Below are 18,112 nucleotides of genomic sequence, written 5' to 3' on the forward strand. Positions count from 1 at the left end.
TGTCTTTAAGAGGCTGTAGCGGGCTCAGTCTAAAAGCTAGAATAAAGCTATTGGTATCATATGAAACTATAAAATGGTTAAATGCCTGAACTTTGTGTTTTCCTTTCCATAAATAAAGACGTTTCCACCATAACTTGATCCAGAAAAGGCAGAAATTGGTGCATAAAAATTCACCAGACAGCAGGAAAGAAGATGTTTGATGCTCAAAATTTGCCCCCCTAAAGGTCTGGTCCTAGAATCGATGCTGTCTGTGGGGCGAACTGGGGGGCGTCATCCACAATACAACGACTATGGATAAGTACCTCATAAAACCCAGCATAAAAACACCTGAACTATTTAAGTTGTAAGAACCCTGATTCAAAGAAGACTTTTGTGGCAGTATTTTCGCACAGGCACTGAGGGTTTGTTTCTTTCTTGCTTGCTTTACTTTTTTTGAGGGGCGGGGGGGATTCAGACGACTGAATCACGAAAGTAGTGAAGCATTTTCATTTGACCTTGTGAGCACACTGCCAATGCCACCCATGAGCAAATATGTGAGTCACTTTCATGAAGCGTGCTTTCAGTGGCCGGCCAAGAGTTGGTCCCTCCGTGTTAAACTGACAGCTGGGTGTCAGGCTGCTCGGCTCAGTTCACCTGGAGGAGTTTGCCTGCAGTGCTGCATGAAAGGAAGACACACCACAGGTCTGCGAACTAGATGTAAGTCTGACGAAAGGACAATGTTTTAAAGTCTGAAAACAGAGCCATGAGGAGGTGCAGAAGTCTAGTTTTCTCTCAGAACACTTGAATTACAATATGCTGAAAGGTTATCATGATTTTTTTGCCATATAGTGCCAAAAACATTCTGCCTACTGCAGGTTTAACACACGGGAGACGAACAGAGGTCTCCTGGATGACAGCCTTGTGTTGTTGGACCCATCAACCTCTCCTCCCGGCCAACCAGCTTGTGTCTTTTTGCTGTTTAAACGACATCAACACACTTCGGGCACACTTTCTCTGAGTGTTTACTATTGCTGTGGATGAATTTACATTGTAGTTAACTGGACGCCTGGTGTGTTTCATAAAGGCTGCGATGGTATCGCACGCAGACGGCCGCGACAAAGCCTCGGTATTTGGCGCCCTGGGAATGAGAACGGGCTGGTAATACACAGCAACAGCCAGTGATCCCATATTAATCAGGACTCTAGTTGTTCTCAGTGTAGAATTTAACTGTAGGACAAACAAGCAAAGACTGTAGGCCTGTTAGAATTCAGAGCATTTACATATCACGTCCATCCATCCATCCATTCCTGCTGCAGTTGTCAGGCTGGCGCAACTTCGGTTCTGGATCCAGAGTGATTTATCCTTGGCTGGGGAAGCCCAGCTTATTGGCCATCTCTCAGTGACATCCTGGCGGCTCATCACAGTGACATCCTGCAGGGCTGACGGCGATGGCAGCTGATGTGATGTGCGGAGCTGCCGGATTGACAGGCAGAGTGCCTGAGATGCTGATCATTTTTGTCAAGCTGAGACAGTAAAATGCTGCAGCCACCCATAAATATTGAACCTGCCTAGGGGCCAATGACCTGCACCGGCTGACTGTGGCCTTTCTGGCAAGGCAAGTAGATGTTTGTGCGTATGTGTGTGAATGTTGGAGGGAGATGAGTCCATTAAGCTGCGGGGAAGTGTCCATTTAGAGGAGAAAGGGGGGAAAGGTCAAGTCTGCTGTATTTGGTGAGTTGTTCTCTAGGTGGAATAATTTAATAATAAACAGTACCAACACAAAGCTTCACATTCACATTGGCCTTATATGATACGAATCAAATCAGTAGAGATAAGATGCAAAACATGAAATCATGTCAGCGATACATTCATCATGAGAAAGAATGCAATAGATGTGTATCATTTATTTATGGATTAAACACGTAGCTATTGGAAAGTCGCATATACAATTTTGCACTCTGATAACACCTAATCTTTTAACCTAATTTCAAGATTAATTTGTGTGGGGTTTTACCATGCATTATAAATTTGAACTACAAACGTCTCACTGACCCCGTCGATGAAATCCATTCATAGGATGAAAGCCTATAAATTATATTTGGAGATCCTCCCCAGGGAGTCATAGACAGCTGGCCTTGACACTGGTGATGGTGGGGCTGTGAAGGGGGTGAAGTGGTTTTCACTGCAATGACAGCAAAACACATAACAGGTAAAGTATTTCTAGCTATAAGGTAAAATGCTCGAGCTATACAATGTTCATTTTGTTAAAAGAAAACCTGCAAAAAAAAAATATCCCAGTGAATTCATTGGATAATCACTGAGGCGGAGACTTGCTGAGATGAGAACATGCAAGTGCGTTTCTGCTAAAAGCGTCATGGCTGTTGTGTGAATAAACATTGAGTATGTGTCATGACAGAGTGGAGACTGTGACAGCTCTTTAGCAACAGTTGTTGCATTAGCTAATGGTTTTATTCGCACCCGAGTGACAATGAAACAAATGTATATTATCTCTCCCCGAGCTCGTTTAACATCACTTTCTCACCGTTTCAGCTTGAGGCAAAAGAGACGATATAAAATCATTCTAGGATCAGATTACACCACATTTATCTCCCACTAGGGGACCCCAGGGGGAGAAAAATGTGTTGTAGGTCCCCATTGGGTCTCTAGTTCTTCCCACTCTCTGTGCACTGGGTATGTATCCTGTTGCCTTTAAGTACCCATCAAAAACAGTGCACATTGTATAAATTGCCAAAGATCACAATCACAAATTTGTCTCAGGGGGCTATACAATCTGTACAGGATACAACAACCTGTGTCCTTTACAGTGCAACCGTCTCATCGGATAAGGAAAAATTTCACAAAAAACAACCTTTTAACATGGAAAAAAATGGAGGAAACCCCAGGAAGAGCAACAGAGGAGGGATCCCCCTTCCAGGATGGACAGACGTGAAATAGATGTCGTGTGTACAGAGTAACAGCAAAATGTAAATACAACATAGACAATCCATATGACAAAAAATAATTCATATAATGTGAACATATGTGAGAAGGTTGATCCAGGAGGATGTCAAGCAGCTTCCCAGCGTCGCCAAACAGATAGAGCCAGAGCAACACGACCTCCTCGCCACGCCAAACAGATAGAGCCACAGCAACGCGGCCTCCTCTCGACGCCAAACAGGTAGAGCCAGAGCAACACGACCTCCTCTCCACGCCAGATAGGTAGAGCCAGAGCAACACGACCACCTCTCCATGCGAATAGATAGAGCCAGAGCAACACAACCTCCTCTCCACGGCAGACAGGCAGAGCCAGAGCAACACGAACACCTCTCCACGCCGAACAGATAGAGCCAGAGCCAGAGCAACATGACCTCCTCTCCCCCGTCGAACCTAGAGAGAGGACCAGATAAAGATATGTGATTGTATGTGTAGAAATCATTGGAGCCGTTCTCCTTTTTGCTTTGTTCTGATGTCCCATTATTCCAAAACTCCAATAGTCCAAAAAATAACCATTATAGTCCGTTATCCCGAACACAAACACCCATTGTTCCCTTATATGGCAAAGGCATGGCCCACCCTACTCTGCTTCTGATTGGTTTACCCTGACACTCTTACCCTAAGCCTAGCCAGTCTCACTCTTCATGCCTAAACCTAACCAACCCAACCAAGGAAGGCAGCGAGTACTAGCCAGTCAGTAGTGGGACAGTCCGATGACATCATTCTGCAAAATAATTAGCCATGTACTTCTATTTGTTGCAGGGAGTATTGTGTGTATTTTCAATGGGCTTTTGGAACAACGGGCGTTTGTTTTCGGGACAACCGGCTGTCGGACAAATGGGCTTTCGGTCAAGATGAAATGTCTTCGGCTGACAGTGACCGTGTGGTTTTACTGGGAAGCTTTCAGTCTGTGAGTGTGGTATATAGAGTAGATACAGCATCAAACAACCGGATATATCAGGGTATTGAAACGTTTTGTGACACATAAAGGAACCTAATACAATAACTTTGTATAAATGCTATTTCTGTTCAGCCTATGTATAGTGTTGATTCAGCTCCATTGAAAATATGTTGTCTTATTGTTGTATTGGAATACATTATACTGTGGGCTGTTCCTTTTTCTTTTGTCCATCCGTTCACACATTATAAACATGTATCTGTCTAGCTTCAAAGCATGCTGGTCTGAAAGACATGCCGGCATATCTGAAAACTCACGTCCCACCCTTCACTTGAAAAAAAAAAAGAAAATTCCTCAAAATGTACTAAATGAATTAAACATGACTTAGTAATTGACTGTACATTATAAAACAGCAGGAAACGTGGAGGCAGAGTAAGACTGAGAGAGCTGCAGAGAGACTCCAGAGACTAATGAGCTAACTGTGGGGTATTCTTCCTCATGTGCTTGCTGTAATTGGGTCAGTCAATAGCCCTGTGTGGTGCTGCTGCTGGTTTTAGAGGAGCCAAGAGCCATCTGACATCACGGCCCACACCGCGCTGACAATGTGGGCCACGGCAGCAGCAGCCGGAGAGCTGCCTCCAACCAGCCCAGTGTCTGCTCACTTACTGTAGGAGTTATGTAAAGAAAAATCACCCTCACCCACCATAATAATGACCATAACCATAAAACACGGACAAGTCTACAGATTTGTAGACAGACAGGCAGAGCGGCACATTTTACAAAAAGAAGAGCAAACTATATTGGACAAATACGAAGAAGTTAAACACATAATCCAGGCTAAAAGTAACACAGTTGAAGCTGCCAAATTAACAGATTTATTTATTTAACGGAATACTCAAAAGTCAGATACAGTCATTTAGATATAAATATCTTTTAAGAGTGCAATGGATGAATGGTTTGCCCTTTCTTTAAGGTATGGAGTGTATGACTATTTCAACCTTCTTTCCGCTGCGCCCCCCCCACCCCCCACCCCCTCCTCTCAGGCGGTGTGAAATGGACTCAAGAGCAAGTAAAAAATATATATATATATAAAAACATAACACAAAGCAATAAACACCCACAACATAAATCCAGCTGTCCTTCCTGCATTTGTCAGTTTAAACTGTTTTGTTTTTAGCCTGGATTATGACTCAAACTTCTTCATATGTGTGTAATATTATTATACAATCACCGCACTGAGCTCTGATTGGTCAGTAGGCGGTGCTTTTATACGAGTTGTTCTCTTATCTGGAACATAACCTGCTCTGGAGCAGGTTAGCTGTTCAGCATAAGTTACCATGGAGATCTACCCCGGTAAGAAGTGAACCACCGTTGTAGGACGGAAAACCCAGGGTTGACCCTGAAGTTACCTCGCTAACGCCAAATCCTGCTTCGTAGTACAGGCCTCTGAGCAGAGCTACTGGAGAGGGAAAAGGGACAGCAGCACAGAAAACACATACAGCCGTAACACTTGTTTTGAAGTAGCCTATGACTGGAGTAGAATAGTAGCTTCTCTGTGGAGCAGATGTTTTTGTGGGTTTAGTCACTGCTGTCATCTTTCAGTTCCTACCATCGTCTTCTTTCAGTCATAGTTTACAAGTTCATAATGGCAGAGTCTGTGCCACCTTCTGTTGTTTTTATTTTGGTATGGAATTGAATTTAAGGCAGCGTTTGATGGTCTTTAATTTGTATTTCAGAGAGCTGCAGGTGTCTCATTAAACAAACCAGAACCAACTTCATTTGCTGCTTCTCCCTACACAGGATACTATATATACCTATACTGTGCATACACGACTGTGTAACACGGCTGTGTAACACGGCTGTGTGTGTGTACACATTAATGAATGTTTTCATCAAATGCTGTCAGGCTCAGTGGGCGTTAACTTGAGACCTAGTGCACATTCCTTTCTAGTTAAGTGTTTGCAGCTCATCTTTTTCCTTTATAAGGTTTTCACAGTAATTATGGAGGTTTCTCCAGCGGCTGCCCTAAAACCATATCTGTGTACATAAACCGGATGAGAGGGTGGAACAAGAAGAATGTTTAGTGTTGTTTTGCTATGCTGAAAAGTGGCCTCTGCACTGCACTGAAACAACTCTGCTTTGTTTTAGCTGAAAGCTAGTATATATATTTAATTTTTTATCATCTTCATATTCTGACATTACACATTTGTAGTTTTCATTCTGTTTTGTTTTCATCTCCGTGTGTTCGGCTGCTTTTATCTGCTGTTTTTGTTCTCTGAATGCTGTAATTAGGGATTCAAGGCTGTGAGGCTGAAACCAACTTCTTTGAAATGTGTTTCCTTTGTCTTTTCAGACCATGAATGCTCATATTTGTATGTTCAAAATCGCTTCCATAAAGGGAATATAGATATTTCTATCACCACCCTTAGTTCCTGATTGGAACTTTTGCTCCACAAACAGCATGGTATATCTAAAAAAAGGTATATCTATAATAATACATCTATACTATAGTTTGTGACTAGATTACCATGACATTTGAATCCCTTTCATGTCCCCAGAGGATGATTTTGATTACCGCTGACCTTTTGTCAAGCATTAAAATCTGCCCAAAATTCTGTGACTTTAATTGACTGTTGTATTTTACTCTTGATTTGTTCACAAAAAAATAAGCAATATTCACCTGAGAGCTGCAAGAAACACAACTAGAAATCTACAACAAACTGTAGTTCAGTGATTACCAGACATTTTGGCTAGGGATGCCTTGAAATAAAACAATGTCTGGTCACAGGTTGCATACTTTATGTCTACAAACATATACGATTTTGGGGAATCTATATTTTGCAGAAATGGAATACAATATTCATAACTATGTTTTCTGTAGTGTATAATCACCTGAATCTAAGAATCGTTGTGTTTTCGTTAGCTTAGAATGAGCCCTTCATATCTACATAGGGAGCAGGTCCTCTCTTCACGGAGTCCTCCATGTTGCTCCACCATGATTCTACAGTAGCCCAGAACGGACAAACCAAACTCTGGCTCTAAAGAGAGAGCCTTTTGCGTTTTAACGTTACCTGAACGCCACCGTAGTTCTCCGACACGCTTGTGAAACGTGAGCCGTAGAGTGTAAAACCGTGGTACCGCCAGCCGCCATCTGACTTCTGTTGCTCCTAAAGTAGTGTTATTATGGTAAAGATGGCCTCTGAGTGAGGCGAACAGCGTTTGCACGGTTTCGCACTCGGCGGCTCACATTATCGCAGTCTCGGAAAGGGAGGAGTAAGCGGAGGGGTACTCAGTTGGTTGCAATCTGCAACCACACCACTAGATGCCAACAAATCCTACACACTGTACCTTTAAGCAAAGAGGACCTTTCCCTTCCTCTTTACAGGGCTGGATTTCATAAGAATGAAACAAAGTAACCTTTTATAGCAGAAATACAGTAATGTTACTATTGTGGCTCCCAGATTTGTGATCTTGTGACCTCTTTGGGGGTCCAGACCCCCAGGTTGTAGATGAAATGTTCAGATCCCCTCCTTGGACAACAAATATTTTATTTGAACTGACTGAACTGAATTAATCAGTGAGATGAATTAGAAGAAGGAAAAAAAGCACACATTCTGCAACATTTGCAGGATAATATATTTTATATTATATAGTTTAGTTATAAATATTAAATATATATTGTTAACCAAACAGGCAGCAAAAAATAAAAAAAACTGGGTCATTCAATCTGGACAAACAACTTTATTTCTGGTAATGCATCTATACACTGTACATTCAGTCACTGTAGTATATAAGCGTAGCTATTTTCAAACATAATCTCATAAAGTCCTTTACTTTACAATATAGTCCGTGTCGTGAGAGAAGAGGAAGGGTGTTGTTGGAGGAGGGATGAGGAAAAAGGCGTGAAAAGATGAGGGAAACAAGGAAGATAGATGAATAAGCCAAGCTTGTTTTTCATACTGTATATGTGGCATTAATGAATGGGAAAGCTTACATTTACCTCTTACATAAAAATATTTCTAGAATTGTAAGGTTTATATAGTATTAGCAGCAGCACAGGGCTAAAAAGATACATGAGGATGAGGGGGGAAACAATCTGCAAGGTGGCGTAGTCGTGTGTGTGAGACCCATACGGTAGGCCTGCTATCTGATACTGAACATACTGTTAAAAATATATATGAACTGGTGAAAAAAGTCGTTCAATATAAAGACTCTACAGTAAAAAAAAAAAAGAGAAAGAAATGGATTAAAATGTTTATGTCGGGAATATTCTCTTACGCACTGCTGTTTTTGAAACATCTCAGTTAAAACACAAAAAACAAACGAACAAAAAAAAAAAAAAAACAAGACAGCTATTGTAAGAAAAGATTTCTTTTTGAAAAAGGAAACACCATGTACATATATTATACAATATCGTAAATGAAAAAAATATTTACATTTGTAAATTCTTATTCAAATCTTCACACTGGCTAGTATTTGTCTATTAATATGGACTGTTATTGCTGCTTTACCGTCCATTATTTAGCAAAATGATTCTCCTTTAGAAAACAAGACGCTGTTAAACTGCTTTTTTCTTTTTGCGCGGGAGAGTGAAGAGCCAATGTCGTTATCGTCTCCCTTCTTTTGTAGAAAACCATGAGTAAAGTAAACTACACATAGGCTATCGACTCTTTTGAGTGTAAAAACAACTACAAAATGTACCAATTTTAGGTCTGCCAAAGTTGCAGACACAGTGTTGTTCTCTGAGCAACATCAATAATGTTCGATAAGAAAAGGGCTTTTAACATAATGCCCTCTTTATTATCCTCAACAAACTGGGAATAAACAGTCTTTATGTACAACCCAAAGTAACAATTTGCCGAAGCAAGTGGCATTTCAAGATCTTCTATAAAAATTGTTTGAACATGCATATCATTGATTTTCAAATGAAGAAAAAAAAGCACTCATTCAGAAAAAAAAAAAAAAAAAAACTTAAGCATCTAGCATTTGTTCAATTTTTCTCTGCACTGAAAAGGAAATAAAAGTTTGTAAACTGGTTGGTTTTTAAGAATACTGATAAAAAGAGCTGCTGAGCGAGGGTGGAGCTTTTAATTTGAAACCTGCAAACAGGAAGTTGATGAGAGGCCCAGCCCCAACAGCTTCATCATCAGTTTTCCTACTCTGGAAACCTTTCGCCCACGGCCAGGCACTTGAGGTTGTCCAGCATTGCATTGACATTTTTTTTTTTCTTCTTCTTTTTTTTTTTGTCGTCTTTTGTTGTTTTTTTTTGCAAGTGTGAAGTTTCTTTTTCTTGAGAGCAATATACTGTGTTTTTGTAATTACCTTTTTCCTCTTCTAGATAAGACAAATTGCTTTTATATTGCATAACACAATAAAACCTTTACATGTACAGTATCAATGCCCAATAACTGACTATATGTATGGCAAACTCAAATTCCATGCATAAAGAAAATATGAGTTTTTCAATTGAAAAAAGTGAACATAACAGACAAGCAATAAAATATCTCCACGTTTAAAAACAACATCAACAACCAAAGGAAAAATAGCATTAACACAATGTACATTCTGATTGCATTGTACCCACTGTGTGTGATGGCAGATTTGTGGCTTCTGCCTTTTTGAATAAAATCTGATTTTATTCTTCCGACGGGTGACTTTTTGTTCAGGCTCCAAATAACAATTCACCTTACTGACGCATGCTGTTAACGGGGAGTTTTGTCAAATTGGTTTCGAAGTTGTAACCGGGGTGCTTGAGCGACATTTGTGTCAGTTATATTACAAAAAATGGGAGAGTGCTTTTGCCCAAAACTTTCCAACTATCCCAGACTGCATCAGCAAGCAACAGGTAGAGCCTTTTTTTTATCTTTCCGTTTATTTACAAGACTTTGCCTCAAGAAAAACAGAACAGTATTTATTCGAGATGCATATAATCAACAAAATGCTTACTGGATTTATATGGTAGCAGTCATGTATACGATGATGTTTTCAAAGTAAGATTGAAGACAATAGTGGGAGTACAATGCATTATAACAGTATTTTGTTATGACAAAGTGCGATTCATTATTGTAAAGTCAAAAATAAAAACAAAAAAAAAACAACAACATACATTTATATTTACATACCTTAATTTAATTAAAATGAACATTTTGTGGTTCTCGCCAAGGGCGCCCCCATCCCAGCCCACTATGATGTCATAGATGATGGTTTGGTTTCTGATGGAGTAAAAACATGCCGGCTTTCATCACTCGAGCGTTTAACAAAGACCAGAAAACAAGGCCGCACTCACATCTGGAGTATTTTATCTTTACAAGATACAGACTTCAGGGTTTTGACCCAAATGCTTAAAATATCATATGGCAACCAGTGTGTGACGTAGTGGGAGCAACAATGAGACGGCTGGATATTGTTATTGATCATCCGAAAACAAGTGCTCACTTAAAAAAAAAGGTGCCTTTAACACAGCATGTTTTTATTTCCAATTCCCAATCCAGGGTTGTGCTCCAAAGAGAGAAAATATATCAACCCAAAATGCAAGCCCACCCACTGCCCGGAGAAATTAGGAATACGATTTTATGAAACAACAATGGGAGGAAAAGACGAGTCGCTTGAACTTTGAACTCGATGCTTTTCCCCTCGGCGGACTGCGATGGCTTCCTGAAAAACCGACAAAACCACGGTGGCACTGTGGGAAGTTCATTTGCTTTGTTTTGTTCATCTTCTGAGTTAATTGTATCTTTTATATTTTTCAAAACTTCAATAGCACAGAGAAACAAAGAAACTGTCCTTTTTTTTTTCTTTACACTTCGCTATATGTAGTCTCTTAAATAGCTTAGAATGTCTTCAAAAATCCTCCATCTTCGTCACGGCGAGGGATTATGGTTGAGAATTTTTCGGGGAACCGTTGGTTTAAGTGTGAGCCCTGCCCTCCTCCTGGACACACTGATGTTATAACGCCTCTCAACAGCTGTATAGCTCTAATAGAATATGATCATCTTTCAGCATTTATTATCACAGACGTCTGTCCAAAAGTCCCACCTCATTTTCTTGTCAGAGAAAATACAGGCACAACCAGACTTTGTGCTATACATCTGTTCTTTCTCTCGTTCTTGTGATTCAGTTCTGTGAGTTTGGAAGGTGCGAGTCAGTGCTTGGTTTTAGAAACACCTGTTTCCTTGTTGCATCATTGTACTTTGCCGTTTCTAGTCATTCTCCAAGGAAACCACTCACTTTCACGTTTCATGGGCACGGACAAGGACTCGTGTCCTCGTTTCTTCTCTCTGGTCGGAGGACGAGAGTCTTTTTATCTGTGTGTTCTGGAGGGTGAGCGCAATGGACAGTGGTGCGATGTTTGCCGGCCCGGGACTCCTGGGTGTGTTTATGGTCTGATTTGGGCAGAAGATGTTGGGGATCATGGCGATGGGGGGGAGATTGGGGGGGGGGGGATGGTCGGGCGGTGAGGTTGGCTGCTGGGTTAGTTTTCAGCTGGCGTGTCCATGGGCGTCCCCTCCATCTCACTGTTGGATTTGGGCCAGAGTTGCTGCTGTAGCTCCTTCACCACCCTCTCCAGGTGCTCCCTGGCCTCCCGCTCCAGCAGCAGGTCGGCTCGGAGCTGCTCGCGGTCGGCCTCGGCGTGCTGCAGCTTCATCTGGAGGTCCTCGATCTGGAAAACACAGGAAGCAGATGATGACTACAGGACAGTTGTTTACATGGAGCTATTTCATTCATTCATTGGCCTGTTTACACCACCACAAGATTTTGGAACAAACATTTAGTTTCTGTCATCAATCAGGATATTTCCAGTCAAATTAATTTGAACAACTTCTACTTGATTTGTGTCGATATGACTTCTCTAAGAAACGTAAATTTTAGCTTTTCAAGACACGGCCTCTTGCATCAAGCCAGTATCTAGAAACAGGTGGCCTTTTTTTTTAGCTAAGTGATCTTTGAGAGCTCTAAGATAATGCTGAAAGCTTGAGAACACTGGCTGCTGCTCCTGTCCTATAAACCCAGGCCGCAGCAACATGAACAGAACATGTCTGAATTGAATTGAATGTCTTAATGACAGCCTTCCAAAGACGACTGTAGTCTCTGCAGGGAGGTACACAGACGCAGCTCGAGAGCATAACTTCCCTCTTGTTTTGTCTAATCTGCATTTCCCATGGTGCCTTGAGGGAAGTCGACGTCTCTTCCTGTTTCCTTTCGGAGGGGGACTTATCCTAAGTCTGTGCACTGTGGGCTACACCCATTTATTTTTGACTGGGGAGGAGGAAATGTGTTCCTTTTTTTCTTTTTTCTTGCCTTCTCCTCCGCTGACCTTGAGAGTTGTTTGAGGCAGTGAAACTCTGAAACACTGCAATTACTCTCAGGGTGTTGGCATAATCGTCTAGACATTCTACCATCACATTTGCGCACATTGGACTGTTAGTGTCTGTTGTCTACAATGCACGGCCTTGTTTGGCTTCATTTTAACCAATGTCCCGTGATTCTCAAATGTATCATCAAGAGATTATTAAAGGGGACACATGAAGAAAAACTCCCCTTTTTCCAGTGCTTGTGCACATACATGTAGGTATCTGGAGGGCCTACCAACCCACAAACTGTGAAATAAGACAACCCAGTCGGTGTTTTGTGAGCTGTCTAGATCAGAAAACATGTGATTCAACAAGCCTTTCAGATTTGGTTCCCCTTCCTATGTCACATGTAGCCAATGAGAGCAGACGGGGCTTAAAGAGACAGGAGCTAAAACGGAGCGTTTCCAACATTAAAGCATGTAAACATGTTCTTGTAGAAACCCAAAATACAATTATGAATCTGGAAATGAGCACAATGTGTGCCCTTTAAAGTTTTATCGTATCTTGAAAGATATTATTAAATTGACAGATTCTTGAATCGACGTGTGAGCTAACTGACCTGAGCCGAGTATTTTGCGCGAAGACGACCGGCCTCGCAGCCTTTATCGCAGACTCTGAGCTGCCGGGCCTGCTCCAGCTCCCGCTTCAGGCGGATCCGCGACTCGTTGGCTTCCTTCATCTTCTTCTCGCTCTCGGCTCGCAGGCGCTCGATTTCCTTCCTCAGGTTTCGCTTCGCCTCGGTCGCCTCCCGCAGCTTCTCCTTCTTGGCCACCCGCAAGAACTCCAACTCCTGGGAAGAAGAAGAAGAGATCGTAAGAAGTGAGCATCTGTCTTTTTATGGGGTTTATACAATTATGATGCAATTAATCACTTAGGGAAAGTTTTTTACATAATTAGAATGCATCATTGAGAAGATTCGGTGTCCCGTGATGCTTATACAACCGTTGTGAAATGCCAGTGGATATATCTGTCTGTCACATGGCTGTTTTGCTTTGTTTCTCTGAGATGTTGACACCCTAGAGCAGTGCCTTGTTACAGGAGGCTGCAGTGTTCATGTCAGTGTTTACATTGAGCAAAGTCAGGGGCTAGGGCAAAGTGTGGGCTGACACAAGTTAGGTTTCCTTCCTCTGAATCACTGGAAGAAAGAGTGTGCGTGTGTGTGTGTGTGTGTGTTGTGGAAACACGTCCATAGCCTTCTCATGAGAACCTAGCAGTTGAAACAAACAGCTTTGTTCGTTCCTACAAAAAGAGTGAAAGGAATCAGTCTCCAGATACCTAGATGTATGAGCACAAGATTTCATGATGTCTCCTTTATTAAAGTAAGACCACTTTTCATTTAGCTGGTAGGTCGGTTGGATTTCGTTGCCTCTCCACAGCTCCTCTGAACACTGATGGAAAGTGAAAGTGGAATTTTGTCCGGCTGGAATTGCTTTTTCTCTGCTCAGGATGCATTTCGTGCTGCTCACCCACACAGACTCCTTCGTCGGCATTTTCTTGTTCTCAGTCCAAGACCAAAAATAAAAATGGAAGTCTGGCCTTTCCCTTTGCAGGAACATCCGCTCTCATTGTTATCACTTGCCAACTCACGCTAAGCTTTGCTGACAGTGATAATGACTTCTAATCCACTTCTGCATTTTGATGCCTAAGCTAAAGTCATTTCCTCAGCGCGCCAACTTTTGAAAACTTTTTTGTCTAGTCTCGATTCGAAGAACGTAGGGGGGGGAAGCTCATATGAGCTGCCATGTGATGCTAGAACTGGGAAATCCCTTTCTCTCTCAGCCAACAGTGATGCATTCACTCAAATGAAATCATATACTATGTGTATATATAGCGTATCAGTGTGAGAATGGAGACACTTAATCACCAGGGTTGTAGCTCTAAATCCTTATGGCTATATCCAGTGATATCAGGCTGTCGCTACGGGCAACGTTTGTCACTGTTTGTATGACAAGAAGAGACGATCACAACTTCTATACAGAGACACACTGACAAAGCTGACTGGTTGGTGGCCTTGAATGACACAGAGGTTAGTTTAGGTGAAGCACTTTGCTCCTATATGTGCTGTGAAGGTTTTAAATGCATTCTAAATCCCTAAGTTGTCTTTGGCAGAGCTGTTTTAAAAAAAGTCTTGAGTCTCTAGTCAATCAAAACAAGTCCAAGTCAAGTCTTGAGTCCAACCACAGTCTCAATTCAATAAAGATGAGTCCAAGTCAAGTCTAAAACAAAGTCTTAAGTTAATCAAGGTAACTCCAAGTCATATCTCAAGTCAGTAGAGACAATTTCAAGCAAAGTCTCGAGTCAGTCGAGACAAGTCGCAAATTACAAGTCAAGATGTAACCGTTTCCGGTTGAGCATTAAAATGACAGAGCAGTATGACAACGTTTTCCTTTCAAATCTGAATAGTGAATTAATAGTGCAGAGATGTCTCAGAATCCATGACTTAAAAAACAAACAAACAAAAAGTCTCAAGTCTTAAGTAAGGTCAAGTCTTGTGTCAAGTGTCAAACCAGTTAAGTCAAGGTCAAGTTGTTTCAAAGTCTACAGCTTTGTGGCTCTCTGGCTTGTTGGAAGTTGTATTTTGTCTCTCTTAATGGAGCTCGGCTAGTAGTTTCCCTCTGCTTCCAGTCTTTGTGCTAAACTGGATTAAAAACATCTTGGACCTTTTCTGTGTACTTAACGCACACACGTGAAACTCGGCGTTCTCGTTTGACAAGGGGAAAGATGACGAACGAGCATATTTCAGTTACACGTTATTGCTTTTCGTACCTGCTGGAGGCTGCGTTTGGCCTGCAAGGCCGATCCCAATTTCTCCTCCTGCTTCACCCTCATCTTAACGATCTCGTGCAGAAACTTCTCCTTCGACTCTTTGGAGTCCAGTCCGCTGTCCAGCGCCTGCCTCAGGCTCTCCAGCTCCGACTCCAGCCCCAGCTCTGAAGGGGTCACGGGGGCTGCTGCGACGGGCGCGGCCGCGGGGACGGCGCCCTCGGCCGACGTGATGGTGCAGATGGGGCCCTGAGCGCCCGGCGAGCTCAAGTCCTTGGCTGAGCTGCTGGACGAGGTGAAGGATGGCGACGACAGGGAGGACAGGGACGAAGTGACTGTTGGGAGAGACCAGAGACACGAGAGAGGGTGAGATTTGTGGATAGTTGTAGTCGTCAAGACCCCTAGCTATCTTGTCGAGCCCCGTAAAGAACTAAACATGTCTAGTTGCTGGTATTGAGTTCTTTGCTTACATTCGTCGCGGCTCTCCACTTCGATATCCACCTCAGAGTCCTTGTCTTCCTGAGGTGGCGGTGGCGGTGGTGGCGGCAGCGGCAGCTTGCTGGCAAGTGAGGATGGAGGGCAGGGGGACTCTGGCACCGGGGGCAGGAGCTCCTCTGTGGCTCTTCTCTTGCGAGGCCTGGAGTTGGCGTTGGCGCCCTCGCCTGGGGGTTCACCTCCACTCGGATGCGAGGTGCTGGGTACCGACGGGGACAGGGGACCCACCTTCCCCAGGGGCAGCGGCGTGAGGGCGACATTGGGGGCCACAGCTTTCTCCAGGCTCTTATAGTTGTAGAAGCTAAAAAGAGGAAAACCAGACAATTGTAACTACATGACGGTTATGAACAATAACATAAGTCAAGGTTACTTCATTTAACAAGAGCTGAATTCTACCATGCAAATAAACACAGCCAGTACCAGATTGTACGGTCTGGTTTGAACTGCCTTGCCAACCAGGGTAGAGAAACATTTCTAAAATAAAGTGCCTGCAGCTCTTTCCTCCCACTTCATGAGAAACTGGGCAGATCAACTGTGATATGGTGCAGCCTGCACCGGCAGCGCCATGCCAAGTGGGTGCCCACAGAATGAGTGTGTGTGAATGGCGGAGCGTGGGAGGCTGTGGTATAGTCAGACTTGACCCCTCTGACACCAGCCCACCCAGACAAGTGAGAGAGCGTGCTGGCAGCTCATCAGATCCAGCTGAACAAAATGGCTGCCATCTCTCTCGCTTCTCTTTAAGAGTCCAGATATTGCATTGTTTTGTAATGTGTGCTGTTTGGTGAGAGTGATGTCCATTTTGGAGCCCGGTTTGTCCTGCTCTGTGCTGGGGGCTCACCTGTCTCTCAGCAGCGCCAGGGGGTGATTGGAGGGCTCTTTATCACCAGCAGAGATGTGGGGGGACCACGGTCTGAAAGCTGAGGGCCTCTGTCTCGGCTGGATGCAGTTTAACCCCTGGAAAAAAAGACAATGATAATACTTTAAATCACATTTAATAAATGAGACAGCCAGAGGGCTCAATAACAGTTGCTTTCGTATACTGTTAGAGCCGGACATCGTTTCAAACGTTGGGATGCTTATGTCGATATCTAAATACTATACTTTAACTATCACAAACACAAACATGTTGTTCTACGAATTCCTTTTTTCATTTAACAAGGGAAGCAACAACTCTTGTCCAAACACAAGTAGTCATTCAAGCTGTTTGCTTATTCAAAATACAGTCTCTAATATTGGAGAACATTTTCATTTAAATCAGGAAAAATATTTGATCAAAGAATAAGTAAACAGTATTATGAATCTAATGAGACATCTGATGCTAATTTGCAGTACCTGACATTTTGATATATTTTTTGCTGCAGACACATTTCGGGAGAACAAAGTATTGAGGTCTGATACCCGGCTCTAGTGTACCAGTTGCAGAAATAGTTTTATGATGTTCTTCTATCATTATTACCTCCGCCAAGGAGGTTCGTCTGTTTGTCAGTAGGATTACAGAAAAAACTACCGGCCCGATTCTCATGAAACCTGGTGGAAAGGTGTAGCATAGGCCGAGGAAGAACCCTTTACATTTTTGTGAGGATTGGCCTTGGCGAAGATCTGCGCCCTCTAAGTGCAAGTCTTCTTTGCATTTGGTTGTCGAATTTCAATGTAAAGTTGCTGATCCACAAATAAGTTCTGTTTTATTTGTACCGTAGAATGGATTTGTTGTGAAAGCTGACTTTGACCTTGGGTATGGTCCAGGCTCAGACAGTAGAATAATATTTCAGGGCTTTATTTGTGATTATAAATAGTCATTTCTTACTGTTACAGAGTGCTTCAGGTTGCAGTAAATGTTTGCACCAGTCCAGTTGATTAAAAGGGTGTGAACGTGTCATCGTCAATCTAAATGGTGCCGTAGAGATTGATGTGTTATGTGACTTGGAGGGGTCAGCGTGAAGATGAATTGTTGAAGACATTCTAAGTATATCTGCATAGTGGATTTTTTCTTTTTAGGGAATATTGATCTTCACAAGGGGACCATCCATCATTATATTGTGGTTATATTCTGTTACACCGCTCTCTCAAACTTCTGCTCCGTCTCAGTAAGTGAATCTGCGGGGCTCGTGGCGTCTACGGTTACCTTTCTGTTAGCGTGGCTTGCCAAATCTAAATTTAAGCATCACCCTCATCCGAAAACTTCTGTATAATATTACATGACATCTCATCTCATGCTCCATGCATCATTGTCATCGTCATCTCCTCCTCTTCCTCCCCGAGCTTAGCAACACCAACACCAACACCAACCTTATTGGAGGCGGACAGGGACTGGAGCCAGTCGTGCTGCTTCTCTTTGTCCGCCAGCAGGGATTGCGATGGGAAGTCTTCATGTTTGGGCTTTTTCATCGGGATGGGATCAGACGCCTGGAGGAGAAGAAGGACATTTGTTATTAGATTTAAAAAATATATATATATATATATATATGTATATTACAAAGACATTATGTGCTCATATAAACTTATGATCGGACTACCTTCAGTCTGTACTACTCATGATGTGAATGCACAGGTTGTCAACTTGGCAGCTGGCTAAGGGCTGTCACACTACAATGTCAGTGAACTGAGAATGCACCCAATACTGTCAGACAGACCA

General features: G+C 42.6%; 1 protein-coding gene across 1 annotated transcript in view; it reads right to left on the minus strand.

The window, feature by feature from the left end:
• Positions 1 to 7,596: 7,596 nt before the first annotated feature.
• Positions 7,597 to 18,112, minus strand: part of skia (v-ski avian sarcoma viral oncogene homolog a) — a 78,263-nt gene continuing 67,747 nt past the window's right edge. The window contains exons 2-7 of the mRNA XM_037773721.1: positions 17,767 to 17,883; positions 16,319 to 16,434; positions 15,456 to 15,781; positions 14,989 to 15,320; positions 12,782 to 13,012; positions 7,597 to 11,531 (exon numbers count right to left, since the gene is read on the minus strand). Coding sequence (XP_037629649.1) covers positions 11,343 to 11,531; positions 12,782 to 13,012; positions 14,989 to 15,320; positions 15,456 to 15,781; positions 16,319 to 16,434; positions 17,767 to 17,883 — 1,311 coding nt within the window. The 3' untranslated portion in view covers positions 7,597 to 11,342. The remainder of the gene's footprint in view (positions 11,532 to 12,781; positions 13,013 to 14,988; positions 15,321 to 15,455; positions 15,782 to 16,318; positions 16,435 to 17,766; positions 17,884 to 18,112) is intronic.

Source organism: Sebastes umbrosus, chromosome 6 (assembly GCF_015220745.1).
Source record: "Sebastes umbrosus isolate fSebUmb1 chromosome 6, fSebUmb1.pri, whole genome shotgun sequence".
Taxonomy (NCBI): Eukaryota; Metazoa; Chordata; class Actinopteri; order Perciformes; family Sebastidae; genus Sebastes; species Sebastes umbrosus.